At 44.5% G+C, this 15234-nt stretch overlaps 1 protein-coding gene across 1 annotated transcript; it reads left to right on the forward strand.

Moving 5' to 3' along the window:
• Positions 1 to 753: 753 nt before the first annotated feature.
• Positions 754 to 2157, forward strand: LOC127328555 (peroxidase 2-like). The gene is made up of 2 exons (XM_071820605.1): positions 754 to 1044; positions 1131 to 2157. The coding sequence occupies exons 1-2, from the start codon at positions 754 to 756 to the stop codon at positions 1956 to 1958; spliced, it is 1119 nt and encodes a 372-aa protein (XP_071676706.1). The 3' UTR covers positions 1959 to 2157.
• Positions 2158 to 15234: the final 13077 nt, after the last annotated feature.

The raw sequence follows: 15234 nt of genomic DNA on the forward strand, positions 1-15234 counted from the left end.
TCGGTGTGGCTCGGGCTAGCTCACGAGCCAAGCACCCTTAGTCACTGCCCGGTGGGCCCATAGAAGAGTAGCATGAATAACGGCGATGGATCCTTCATACGCCGATGACCTATCAAACTTGGGGGAGAAATGAATGTGACGAGGACGTAGTGGTGGCTTGGGAAAGCTACGAGTGGTCGCCATGGCGTCAACTGTCGCGACGCTGGATGGAGGCATGGTAGGTCGGGGCGCTGGATGGTGATGGAACGGACGGCGGATTGGCGTGTGGCGACATACTGTGCCGGCGGCGGGGACGCCCTGTGGAGGCGGCGGCGGATTGGCGTGCAACAGCATCGTGTGTTGGCGGCAACAGCCAACAGGTAGTTAGTTCCCGATTCTTCATCTCGTAAATTTACCAGCCGTTGGTTAACTAGTTAGTTGCACATCTATAGGTTCCATGCATAGCACCCTTTTGTAATATTCGAGGTCGAGTGTCAAACCAGGGCATGTACGCAAATCGATCATGGCCACGTAGCCGCAGTATGCATAAGGGAGGAGCAATAAAGCTGGCGCGCCGCGATGCACGCTCATCAACCTGTGTGTTTGTGTGTGCTCGCAACAGATCACGGCTGGCCAGTTGACTTGCCAACAAGAATCCGCTGCAAAAGTACACACGGGTTACGGCTATAAATACACATGCAAAACAGCAAGTTTACTCCATCCCATCTTCTCTCGAGCAAAACACAAGACCCGAGCAGGAAGCTAGGTAGGAAGATGGCCAAGCTTGCCCTTCTCGCCGTGCTTGCGTCCTTGCTCGGCGCCGTGTCCGGCGAATTCTCAATCTACGCCGGCTACGGCTTTCCACCCCCGAATCCCAGCGTGCCCTACCCGCTCCCACCGGCTTGTCCTCCGCTGAGCCCTGCCCCTGGGCTCAAGGTCGGCCACTATGCCGACAAGGACAAGTGCCCTGGGGCGGAGGAGATCGTGAGGGAAGTCGTGGAGAAAGCCACCGCCGGCGAAAAGGCCGGGCTTATACGCCTCTTCTTCCACGACTGCTTCGTCGAGGTACCAACACGTACATTCATTTCTTGCAGTATTCTTCGTATATATAGTTTGTGCATGAAATGTAACTATGTAAGGTACGTAATTAGAGTAGCTGGCTCACAAATGTTGTCCGTACGTTGGCGTGGTTCTCCCAGGGCTGCGACGGCTCCGTCCTGCTCAGCGGCACGGACACGGAGAGGACGGCTTTCCCGAACCTGAGCCTGCGTGGCTTCGAACTCATTGAGGAGGCAAAGGCTAAACTCGAGAAGCACTGCCCAGGCATCGTCTCGTGCGCCGACATCGTCGCCTTCGCCGGCCGCGACGCCAGCTACAGCCTGAGCTACGGCAGGATCAACTACCGTGTGCCGGCCGGCCGGTACGACGGGAAAGTATCGCGCGCCAACGACACCTTCCAGAACCTGCCGCCGCCCTTCAGCGACCTCGCCCTGACGACGGCCATGTTCGCCGCCAAGGGGCTCAACCAGAACGAAATGGTCGTGCTTTCTGGCGCGCACTCCATCGGACGCTCAGCCTGCTCCTCCTTCCCCGACCGTCTCCCGCCGGCTGCCAACTCCAGCACCGCCATGGAACCCAAGCTCGCAGGGCAGCTGACCGCGACCTGCAGCGCCGGCAGTAGCGTAAATGTGCCGCAGGATGCTGTGACCCCCGATAGGTTGGACAACCAGTACTACAAGAACGTCGTGAGCCGCGATGTGCTCTTCAACTCCGACGCGTCGCTCACCACGTCCTCGCAAACCGAGGACCTGGTGGAGTTCTATGCCGGTAACCTTCCCTTTTTGGGTGGCAAGTTCTTAGGCCCACTCGCGTGGTACCATGACTTTGAAGATGCCATGGTGAAGATGGGCTACATCGGGGTGAAGACCAGCGCCGAGGGCGAGATCAGGAAGACGTGCGCGTTCATCAACAAGTCCTAGTACCCCCTACCTACACCGGTTGACGGTCTGGACATCTTGACGCCTTGGACTAGTGAGAACAATATTTCGTAGTACCGTGCTCTCTGGTGTGCTGTTCTGTCATCCTTTCTAGTTTGCTCATTCATTTCGTTCATTCATTTGTACCATGTTTGTAATTCTTCTTTGACCACTACCTCCAACGCCCGTATTCTTTTCTATATTGAGATTCACGAGTTAGATTCTGTTAATCGATAATTTATGTGCTTTATGGATGATCTCTATGTTATTCCCAGTGTCATTATTGATTAGATTTCTTGGATGTTCTTTCTTGTTCACAAGTCAACACATCACTACTAGGAAAATCCTTATTGCCGGCGCACCTTAATTGCCTATTGCCAACGCACCTACGCACGCCGACGCTAGCACACCGGAGGTAACGGCTTATCGCCGGTGCACCAACCAGGTGTGCCGGTGGTAGCGTTGTTACTGCCGGCGCACCAGCCATGTGCGCCGGCGGTATTTTTTCAGAATTCGAAGAAAAACTCAATCTAGATTTAGATCTAGGTAGAGATCTAGGTCGTTACCGTGTTCGTCGCCGTGGTTGTGGTCGTCGATGTGGGCATCACACATGAAGGAGGGAGAGGCGGTGGTTGCCGGAGTGAGAGGAGGTGGTCGCCGGGGGGACGTCGAGGAGTTGGTCTCCTTCAGGAGGTGCTCGCTGGAGGGAGGGAGATGATGGAGGATCTAGGGGAAAGAAGGCGTACAAGTGGAAGAGAAGGAGGGAGAAGGGGAAGATGAGGAGAAGAGAAGGTGGCCAGAGGGACGAAGAGGAGAAGGAGGAGAAGTGAAAGAGGAGGGAGGGAGAATTAGAAGAGAAGGGGAAGGGCGCCGGCTGATTACAATTTATAGTGATGTTATAGCCGGCGCACCACTATGCCCATGCGCCGGCAGTAAGTTTTTTTTTTTGAAACTTTTTTGCACCAAAATCTTAAATCTCAGAAGACTCCTATTTTCCTTTTGATTTTAAGGAATCTAAAAAAAATGGTAAATGACCGTAGGTCGTTGCAATCGGATGTAACTTTTCCAGTAGATTCATTTTCATAAAATATACTTTTTCATCGGTGGTCGTATGCAACCAGAAATACCGTTTTACCGCAACATGACGTTATTTTGCATAATATATTGAAATTCATGTTTGCAAATTTTTCTAACAACTAGAACACATAACAGATGGCCGTCTCAAAGGATTTTATTTTTTTTCAATTTATTTCATTTCGTCTTATATGTTCAAAGCCAAAAAGGCGACCCACGGGGGTGTGCTGGGGAGGGGGGAGGGGTGGAGCCAAAAACGGTCACCACCTACCGACGACGCACGGCTATATGCCGGTGGTAATCAATATACCCGTAACATCTGATACGTTGCAAACGTATCTATATTTTTTTTATGCTCCATGCTTGTTTTACACCAATTTCTATATATTTTTTTTTACACTTCGTTTCACTTTTATATATTTTCCGGAACTAATCTATTAACAAGATACCACAGTGCCAGTTCCCTGTTGATAAGGGGTTGCCCGATCTTCTCAGTAAGCGACGATGGATGTGATAAACTCAGGATGAACACAGCGGATGAAATCGATGATAGTGGAAGATAACTTGTATGACGCCGTCGAAGTCTCTCGATTGATTCCTGTCGCCAATGCAACAGCTCTCAACCCTGCAAGATATTCGCAACTCCACACACTTGCGCACGTAGCCGGCGACCACGAAGCGGTAAGTTGCAACCATCTAATCCCCAATGAAACAGTAGATCACACAAGACTTTCAGTAGCAAAACACCAAATTGATGCAGATTGGTGTAGAGATTCAATAGAGTTGCAAAGCAATCAACTATGAACTAGGGTTTATCTTAAACGTAGTATAAACCTAATTTGGGGACGTCCTGGGCACTTATATAGGGGTTCAGGACGACCAGGAGTCGAGAAAATACATTAAAAACCGACCCAGATCGGGATCTGGTCGAGACTGACTCGGACACGGCCGGCCTGGGGGCCGGTCGACCGGGCCAGGGACCGGGCAGGCCGGTTGGAACCGGGCCTGGCACCGGGTGGTGACCGGACTTGGGGTCCAGAGCCCCTGGATGGTGCCCGGTGTGCACCGGTCTAGGGTCCGGTCGGCGCCGGGCTGATCCGGCGTGGCGCCCGGTCGAACCGGACGTGGGACCGGGCCGGCCGGCTTGGCGGCCGGTCAGACCGGGGGTGGCGCCGGCCTGGACATCGTCTTCTTCCCACGCGCATGCCTCCCTCTCCTCTCTCGTGCGTCCTTGGGATGTCTTCTGGTCCAGCTTCATGTCCAGCTCCATATCCAGCTTCACGTCCAGCTGCTCCTCTTCTCCTCGTGAGATGCTTGCTCCATCTTCATACCTGATCATACATAAGTAACAGGACTTAGGTAGTATAAAGTTCTCATCAATGAAAGTAGCATTTAGGAACAAGTTCACCTGTTGTTTGAGTAGCTTCGCACGAGCTCTTGTCATAGGTCCAATCCTAACTTCATTGGACTTTCACAGCAGCATTGTCTTCATCTTGTAATGACGGAGGTAGTAGTTCGGTTGGGATGTCCTCATCATCTCCCCCTCTTCAAAACGCGTCGACCTCGACGCTTCAAGGTCTTCTCCGTCATATGGTGTCAAATCAGCAACATTGAAAGAATTACTGACACCAAACTCATCAGTTGGAAGATCTATAGAGTATGCATTATCATTGATCTTGGCAAGCACTTTGTAAGGACCAGCACCACGAGGAAGCAACTTGGACTTCCGTAGCTTCGGGAACCTATCCTTGCGAAAATGAACCCAGACCATATCACCAGGCTTGAACAACATCTCCTTACGCTTCTTGTTCACCCTTGTAGCATTGTTCTTGCCTTTCTTCTTTATCAGCTTTTTAGTCTTCACATGTATCTTCCGTACAAAATCTGCCATCTTTGATGCCTCCATATTGACTCTCTCATGTATGGGTAGAGGCAACAAGTCAAGTGGAGTAATGGGTTTGAAACCATACACCACCTCAAACGGACACAACTCTGTGGTAGAATGTACCGTCCTGTTATAAGCAAACTCCACATGCGGCAAATAATCTTCCCACTCCTTCAAGTTCTTCTTGATCATGGATCTCAACAGTTGTGACAATGTTCTATTCACCACCTCAGTTTGACCATCAGTTTGGAGATGACAAGTAGTGCTGAAAAGTAGCTTCGTCCCCAGCTTTCCCCAAAGTGTCTTCCAGAAGTAGCTCATAAACTTCACGTCATGATTAGAAACAATAGTCTTCGGGACTCCATGTAGACGTATAATTTCCCTGAAAAACAGGTTAGCAATATGCGACGCATCGTCGTTTTTGTGGCAGGCAATAAAGTGTGACATCTTAGAGAATCTATCCACTACCACAAATATAGAATCATGACCTCTCTTAGTACGCGGCAAACCCAACACAAAATCCATACTTATATCTTCCAATGGTGTAGTAGGTGCCGGTAAAGGAGTATACAAACCGTGACGCTTCAGCTTGGACTTGGACTTGTTGCAAGTAATGCACCTCTTCACATACCTGTCCACATCCCGCCTCATCTTTGGCCAATAGAAATGATCAGCGAGCATGAGTAGCGTCTTCTCACGCCCAAAGTGACCCATCAAACCTCCAGCCTGTGATTCCTGCAATAAGAGCAAACGCATAGACGATTCTGGAACACATAGTTTGTTAGCTCTAAACAAGAACCCATCATGTATGTGATATTTCTCCCATGCCGTACCAATAGCACACAAGCGATATGGTTCAGCAAAATCATGATCAGTAGCATACAAATCACATAGTACCTCTAATCCAGGAATTTTAACATCAAGTTGAGTTAATAGCATATTTTTCCTAGATAAAGCATCAACAACAATATTATCTTTTCCCTTCTTATGCTTAATAATATATGGAAAAAAACTCAATGAACTCAACCCACTTAGCAAGACGCCTATGCAAGGTAGATTGAGCTTTCAGATATTTTAAAGCTTCATGATCAGAATGTATGATAAATTCTTTTGGCCAGAAATAATGTTGCCAAACCTCAAGAACTCTAATTAAAGCATACAATTATTTATCATAGATAGGATAGTTCAACTTAGCACCAGAAAGTTTCTCAGAAAAATATGCAATTGGGCGACCCTCTTGCATCAACACACCACCAATTCCAATACCACTAGCATCACATTCAATCTCAAATTGATTATTGAAATCAGGAAGTGCAAGCAACGGTGCAGAAGTTAACAATCTTTTCAGTTCATCAAAAGCATGATCTTGGGCGACGCTCCACTCAAATGCAACACCCTTTTTATTCAATTCATTCAAAGGTGCAACAATAGTACTAAAATTGGGCACAAAACGTTGATAAAACCCAGCTAGACCATGAAAACTTCTTACTTGACTCATATTCATGGGAGTAGGCCAATTTTGAATTGCTTCAATTTTAGACACATCTACTTCTACTCCATGCTTAGAGACAACATAACCCAGAAATATGACCTTATCTTTGCAAAATGTGCACTTCTCAAGATTACCATAGAGTTTATTATCACGCAACACTTGCAAAACATGTCGAATATGTATAGTATGATCAGATTCATTGCAGCTGTAGATTAATATGTCATCAAAGTACACAACCACAAACTTGCCAATAAAATCACGCAAAACATGGTTCATCAGTCTCATGAGAGTACTAGGTGCATTAGTTAATCCAAAAGGCATTACTAACCACTCATATAAACCAAATTTTGTTTTAAAGACTGTTTTCCATTCATCCCCCTCTTTCATCCTAATTTGATGATAACCACTATGCAAATCGATTTTAGAGAAAACAACAGCACCACTCAATTCATCTAGCATATCCTCTAAACGGGGAATAGGATGACGATATCGAATAGTAATGTTGTCTATCGCTCTACAATCTACACCCATGCGCCATGTACCATCTTTCTTAGGAACTAAAATAACAGGAAAAGCACAAGGACTAAGGCTTATGCGGATATAACCTTTGTCGAGTAGCGCTTGTACTTGTTTCTAAATTTCCTTCATCTCTTCGGGGTTCGTCCTATATGGTGCCCTGTTGGGCAGCGAGGCGCCGGGAATCAAATCAATTTGATGCTCAATACCACGCAATGGTGGTAATCCTACGGGCACCTCCTCCGGAAACACATCGCTGAATTCCTGCAAAACATTAGAAACACCAAGAGAAATAGGGGTCATGTCGTTAGAAACCAAAACCTCACCCTTGTATATGAGCACAAGAGGCATGGCTGTAGGATCCTCACTAAATTCTCTTATATCGTCTTTGGTGGCTAATAGCACTAAGGAATTCACTCGCTCACTTTTCGTTATATCACTCACGGCATTACAATTATCTCGCCTATTTATAGGTGCATCCTCCAAGTTTACTTCAACTTTCTGACGAGATTCATTGACAATTTTATGTGGTGACATAGGCTGTAAGTTAATTTTCTTGCCCTTGAACTCCAAGTGATATGTATTGGCACAGCCATTGTGTTGCACAGAACGGTCATAGAGCCATGGCCGACCCAATAGTAGGTGACACACCATCATAGGAACCACATCAAAATCAATGGAATCCTTATACGGTCCAATCTCAAAATCAACACGCACCATGTGGTTTACCTTCATCTCACCATTATCGCTCAACCACTGAATATAATATGGATGCGGGTGCGGTAGATACTTCAGTTTCAGCTTGGCACACAACTCCTTGCTTGCTAGATTGCGACAACTCCCGCCATCAATAATGACTTTGCAAGCTTTTTCAGGACCAACTAGTGCCTTTGTTTGGAACAAATTGCAACGTTGAGTAGATGCACTCGACTGCACATTAAGAGCACGCTGTGACACAACAATAGTGCGAGCTTCAGACGGAAAAGCATCTACACCATCACTGTCATAATCATCATCTTCTAGAGCATATGGATCAGCATCATCACCAGTCTCATACTCATCATGGTCATTAATGATCATCACCTTACGGTTAGGACAATCTCTCTTGAAGTGACCCTTGCCTCCACATGTATGACAATTCATATCGCGGTTGCGCGCCGTAGACATGCTAGAACCACTTGTACTTGCAGCAGGTTCGGGCTTCTTTGTGTTGGACACATTGGAGACCGGCTTGCTAGAAGAAGTAGGGAACGTTGTAGGGCATGATGATTGCGCCGGCGCCATAGAGGGTGGCGCCCTAGATGTAAAGCGCCCAGCTCCGGTAGCACGTCCTTTGACTTGCGCCTCGTCAGCCAACTGTGCTTCAGCTTCTCTTGCATGATGTAACAGCTGATTCATAGTAGTGTAACTTTGATAACGAACAATGCCTTTGACATTATACTTCAAACCATGTAGAAAACGTTGCACTGTCATCTCAAGTGACTCACGGACATGGCCATGCTGCATAAGCATCTCCATCTCCATGTAATAAGCATCAACTATCATAACACCTTGTCTCAAGAGGGTCAACTTATCATATATAGATCACAAATAATTAGTGGGAACGAAACAAGCTTGCATGATTGCCTTCATCTCGCGCCAAGTAAGAATTGGAAATTCTTCATCTTCTTGATGAGCACGTGTAATTCCATCCCACCAACGCAATGCATAACCATCAAATTTTGAGGAAACAAGCTTAATCTTCCTATCTTCAGTATAGTCATGTAGTCGCCACAACTTCTCAATTTTCAGCTCCCAAGTGAGATATTCTTCAACATCAGGATCTCCTTCAAATTTGGGTATTGAGAACTTTGGCTTACCAAAACCATCGTCTTGCTGATGTGGAGGGACACGGCGGGCTCCAAGTTCAACAAAACCACGACCACAGTTACCACATCCAACACCATGACCAGCAGCAGGTTGTTGTTGTTCTTCTTCAAAATCTCCATGAACACTGTCCTCTTCTTCAGGTTGTTGTTGTTGGGTCAGGTTCTCAACAGCTAACTGCAATGCTTGAATAGAACGCTGAATATCAGTCACTTGAACTTGAATTGCATTGACAGTCTCATCAGTAGTGTCAAGCTTCTTGGTGACCTTCTCAATATCAGCAGGAAGTCCTTCACCCTGTGCGCGGAATTCACGTTGCGTCTCATTGCGAAGAGCTTCATACTCCCTCCAAGAAACAATATCAGCTCCATCCTTGTTTTTCTGTTCAACAATTTTAGCATCACTAGCAGACATGATTAGTAGGTTAGTGCACTAAAACAAATATATATGGTGGTACTCTCACAACTCACTCAAAAACTGATAAGAAAAGGAAATCTTACCGCTCCAAAGTGAATTAGTATTGCTTACCACTTGTAGTGACAACTAGTGCATGGATGTAGCGAAGCGAATATCAAGGGTAGAAGAACAATCACACGACAAAGCAGAATATATGTGGGGCTGTAGGTGGGCTACCTATTTGCACCAATATCATGTCTAGCGCTGACCGTAGACAACCAATGATACTCACACAAGGCGATAAATGTGGCAATGCAACTATATGGATGAAAAGGTTGCAATGCACTCGAGAGATGCTAGAAAAGCTCAACGGGACAGGCACAAGATTGCTCAACTACAGGTGCAGTAAAGTAAACTTAGGCCTTCACTTGATTCTACTAGCACTTCGCTTTTCTTTCTATTTTTTTTATTTTTACACACAGCACAAGGGATCTCTTTTTGTTTCTTTTCAATTTTCTCTTTTTTTTGATTTGATGACTCAACTCCTTGTAACACGGCCAACAGATAATGCAAAGCACCAAAACCCTAACGAGCAGCCTGTCGAGCGGTAAAACTAGTCTCTTCTGGGGAAGTTCCTAGTCACTTATATCGAAAGGCTGTGTCTATGGTTGGGAACAAGCAAACTGTATGATATGTGTACTCGGAGCAACAAAAACCGTAAACTAGATGATATCGAAACACAAACCCTAGACAATCTACTAGACGGAAGAAAAAGATACGCAAAAACAACTACGAAAAGCAACTAAAACTCGAAATTTGTGCAATATAAGGCTATGGCAAAACCTAACCCTAATATTTTTGGCTTTTTCTGTATAGGAAACACGCACAACTCAACTATGGGGTGGATTGTGGATGACTTACCGAGGAAACGCTGAAATCTGATACCAAGATGATAAGGGGTTGCCCGATCTTCTCAGTAAGCGACGGTGGATGTGATGAACTCGGGATGAGCACATCGGATGAAATCGATGATAGTGGAAAAGATAACTTGTATGACGTCGTCGAAGTCTCTCGATTGATTTCTGTCGCCAATGCAAAACCTCTCAACCCTGCAAGATATTCGCAACTCCACACACTTGCGCACGTAGCCGCCGACCACGAAGCGGTAGATTGCAACCGGTTTAATCCCCAACGGAATAGCGGATCACACAAGACTTTCAGTAGCAAAACACCAAATCGATGCAGATTGGTGTAGAGATTCAATAGGGTTGCAAATCAATCAACAATGAACTAGGGTTTATCTTAAACGTGGTCTAAACCTAATTTGGGGGCATCCTGGGCACTTATATAGGGGTTCAGGACGACCAGGAGTTGAGAAAATACATTAAAAACCAACCCAGATCGGGATCTGGTCGAGATTGACTCGGACACGGCCGGCCTGGGGGCCGGTCGACCGGGCCAGGGACCGGGCACGCCGGTTGGAACCGGGCTTGGCACAGGGTGGTGACCGGACTAGGGGTCCAGAGCCCCTGGATGGTGTCCGGTGTGCACCGGTCCAGGGTCCGGTCGGCGCCGGGCTGATCCGGCGTGGAACCCGGTCGAATCGGACGTGGGACCGGGCCGGCCGACGTGGCGGCCGGTCATACCGGGTGTGGCGCCGGCCTGGAGATCGTCTTCTTCCCTCGCGCATGCCTCCCTCTCCTCCCTCGCGCGTCCTTGGGATGTCTTCTGGTCCAGCTTCATGTCCAGCTCCATATCCAGCTTCACATCCAGCTACTCCTCTTCTCCTCGTGCGATGCTTGCTCCATCTTCGTACCTGATCATACATAAGTAACAGGACTTAGGCAATATAAAGTTCTCATCAATCAAAGTATCATTTAGGAACAAGTTCACCTGTTGTTTGAGTAGCTTCGCACGAGCTCTTGTCATAGGACCAATCCTAACTTCATTGGACTTGAGCTTCACAGCAGCATTGTCTTCATCTTGTAATGACGGAGGTAGTAGTTTGGTTGGGATGTCCTCATCACCTGTTTTCTGATGTTTTGTATTTCAGAAAAGTTGTACAGGAAATATTCTCGCAATTGGACGAAACAAAAGCTGAAGTTCCTATTTTACAGAAACGATGACGGAGTCCAGAGGAGAGATGAAGGGGCGGCTGGAGGCGGCCACACCAGGCCTGTGCGCGGCCCCCTGGCCACCCCTAGGGGTGGTGTGGGCCCCCCTGGCACCCACCGACCTCGCCCTTCCGCCTATATATTCACCTTCTCGGGAAAAACCTAAATACCCGAGCCTCCATCCACGAAAAGTTCCGTCGCGGCCGCCATCGCCGACCCTAGCTCGGTAGGGTTCTGAAGCTCTTCCCGGCACCCTGCCAGAGAGGGAGATCATCACCGGAGGCCTCTACATTGCCATGCCCGCCTCCGAAGTGATGCGTGAGTAGTTCATCCCTGGACTACGGGTCCATAGCAGTAGGTAGATGGTTGTCTTCTCCAATTTGGGCCTCATGTTTAGATCTTGTGAGCTGCCTATCATGATCAAGATTGTCCTTATGTAATGCTACATGTTGTGTTTGCTGGGATCCAATGAATATTGAATACTATGGTTGAGATTGATTATATACTTTTCATATGTTATTTGTGATCTTGCATGCTCTCTATTGCTAGTAGATGCTCTGGCCAAGTATGTACTTGTGACTCCAAGAGGGAGTATTTATGCTCGATAGTGGGTTCATGCCTCTAGTAACCTGGAAGAGTGACAATAACTTCTAAGGTTGTAGATGTGCTATTGCTACTAGGGAGAAAACAACAATGCTTTGTCTAAGGATAATTCTATTGTTTACTTTACACACATTGCTTAACGTGATAATCTGTTGCTTGCAACTTAATACTGAAAGGGGTGCAGACGCTAACCGAAAGATGGATTATTATTCATGGACGCAGATGGATTACGGGCTATGTATTATGTTGTAATGCTCTAATGAATCTCACAGTAATACTCTTTTCATGTATGGTTTTTATTCTGTCAATTGCCCAGCTGTAATTTGTTCACCCACCATGTTATTTATCTTTTTGGAGCGACACCTCTAGTGAACTGTGGACCTCGGTCCTTTCTTTTACACTGATAAAATCATCCTGTTCTGTTTTCTTACTGCAAGCACTGTTCTCTTTAATTCCACTGCAAACAAACATCTCTTTCCATAATATACGGTTAATCCTTTGTTTTCAGCAAAACCGGTGAGATTGACAACCTCACTGTAAGTTGGGGCAAAGTATTTTGGTTGTGTTGTGTGAAGGTTCCACGTTGTTGCTGACGCCGGTAGTGCGTCCTGCCACAAGTCAGCCAGCAACATCTTCAGAAGTCATTCCTTTCTCCTACTGGTCGATTAAACCTTGGTTTCTTACTGAGGGAAAACTTGCTACTGTGCTCATCATACCTTCCTCTTGGGGTTCCCCAATGGTTTGCATCAGTGCAATATCAAGCTCTTTTTCTAGCGCCGTTGCTGGGGGAAAGAGGATTTCTGCAAGGAGTCTCTCATCTCCAATCTCTTTACTTTTCTATAGTTTTGCTTAGTTTATTTTATTTTGTCTTTTTTGCTTCTTTATATCAAAAATACAAAAAAATTAGTTTCTATTATAGTTTTTATTTCTGTTGTTCTATTTTAATCTTGCTAAAATGGGTACTACTGAAAACACTAAGTTGTGTGACTTTACTAGCACAAACAACAATGATTTTATTTGTACACATATTGCTCCACCTGCTCCTGAAGCAGCTTTCTATGAAATTAAACCTGCTTTGTTAAATCTTGTTATGAAAGATCAATTTTCTGGTATTAGTACTGACGATGCTGCTTCTCACCTTAATAATTTTGTTGAACTTTGTGAGATGCAAAAGTATAAGGATGTAGATGGTGACATTATAAACCTAAAACTGTTTCCTTTCTCTTTGAGAGGGAGAGCTAAAGATTGGTTGCTATCTTTGCCTAGAAATAGTATTGATTCTTCGGTTAAATGCAAATGTGCTTTCATTGGAAAATATTATCCTCCTACTAAGATTATATCCTTTAGAAGTGACATAATGAAATTTAGACAGTTTGATAATGAACATGTTGCTCAAGCTTGGGAAAGAATGAAATCATTGGTAAAGAATTGTCCCACTCATGGACTGACTACTTTGATGATCATCCAAACTTTTTATGCATGATTGAATTTTTCTTCAAGAAACCTTCTGAATTCAGCTGCTGGAGGTACCTTTATGCCCATTACTTTGGGGACTGCAACAAAGCTTCTTGATGATATGATTATAAATTATTCTGAATGGCGCACCGAGAAAGCTCCACAAGGTAAGAAGGTAAATTCTGTTGAAGAAACCTCCTCCTTGAGTGATTAGATTGATACCATTATGTCTATGCTTGTTAATGGTAAAGCTCATGTTGATCCAAATAATGTTCCTTTAGCTTCTTTGGTTGCTCAAGAAGAGCATGTTGATGTGAACTTCATTAAAAACAATAATTTTAACAACAACGCTTATATGAATAATTTTGGTAGTAACAATTATATTCCATATCCTTCTAATAGTGGCAATGGTTATTATGGTAGATCTAGAATGCCTAGTGAGGAAAAGATTTTAGAAGTTGAAAAAGCCACTAAGAACTTTATGGAAATGCAATATGAGAAGAATAAAGTATTCACTAAAACCATGGAAGAACAATCTGCTATGTTGAAAAATATTACTCATCAACTTGAGAATTTAAATAGGGAAATTTCTGGTTTGCGAGTCAAAATTTCAAATGCTGAAACTTGTATTTCATCCTTGTCTGAAGAACAAACTTCTTTGATTAATAAAATGGCTGCTAAACCTGTAACTATGGATGAAAATCCCATTGCTCCTACAAATGCCATTCAAGTTAGAATTGATGACAATGTTAGGATGTTGGCGGAATTGCATGCTAGGTGGGAAAGAGAGGATGAAATTGCTAGAAATAATAATATTACTAAAGTTTATACCATTACCACCACTAGTAATACTAAAGAATCAAATGCTAGCAAACCTCCTACTATTAATGGCTAAATAATTGGTGTAGGAAAAGTCCCTACTCCTTCTACAAAATTGCCTAGAACCACCGAAACTGTTTCTGATAAGAGTGCTGAAATTTTTTGAAGTATGGTAGACAATAGCCCTTTTACCTTTGATAATAATGACTTTGATTTTGATGATTGCAATATCTCTGAAGTAATTAAGTTCTTACAAAATCTTGCTAGAAGTCCTAATGCTAGTGCTATAAATATGGCTTTTACAAAACATATTACAAATGCTCTCATGCAAATTAGAGAAGAGAAATTAAAACATGAAGTTTCTATTCCTAGGAAGTTAGAAGATGGTTGGGAGCCCATCATTAAGATGAAAGTATATGACTTTGATTGCAATGCTTTATGTGATCTTGGTGCAAGCATTTCTTTTATGCCTAGGAAAATCTATGATATGCTTGATTTGCCACCGTTGGAACAATGTTATTTGGATGTTCATCTTGCTGATATTACTAAAATGATACCTTTGGGGAGAGTTAATAATGTTCTTATTATGGTTAATAATAACTTTTTCCCCGTTGATTTTGTTGTTTTGGATATTGAATGCAATTCTTCTTGTCCTATTGTTTTGGGAAGACTTTTTCTTAGAACTGTTGGTGCTGCTATTGATACGAGAGATGAGATTCAATTTCCACTCAAGAAAGGTATAGAACATTTCCCTAGAAAGAGAAATAAGTCACCTTTTGATTCTATTATTAGGACAAGTTATGATGTTGATGCTTCTTCACTTGAAAATATTTGATGTGAACTCTTATTTCTGCACCTAGCTGAAAGGCGTTAAAGAAAAGCACTCTTGGGAGATAACCCATGTTTTATTTCTGTAATTTTTCTTTTGTTGAGTCGTGGAAGTTATTACCTCTGTAATAACCTCTCCTTATCATTTTTATTTCTTTTTTGTGCCAAGAATAGCCTCTAATTGGAAGAAGGTAAGATTTGGGGAAGTTGCTGTCCAAAATTAGATTATGT

Source organism: Lolium perenne, chromosome 1 (assembly GCF_019359855.2).
Source record: "Lolium perenne isolate Kyuss_39 chromosome 1, Kyuss_2.0, whole genome shotgun sequence".
NCBI classification, from domain to species: Eukaryota; Viridiplantae; Streptophyta; class Magnoliopsida; order Poales; family Poaceae; genus Lolium; species Lolium perenne.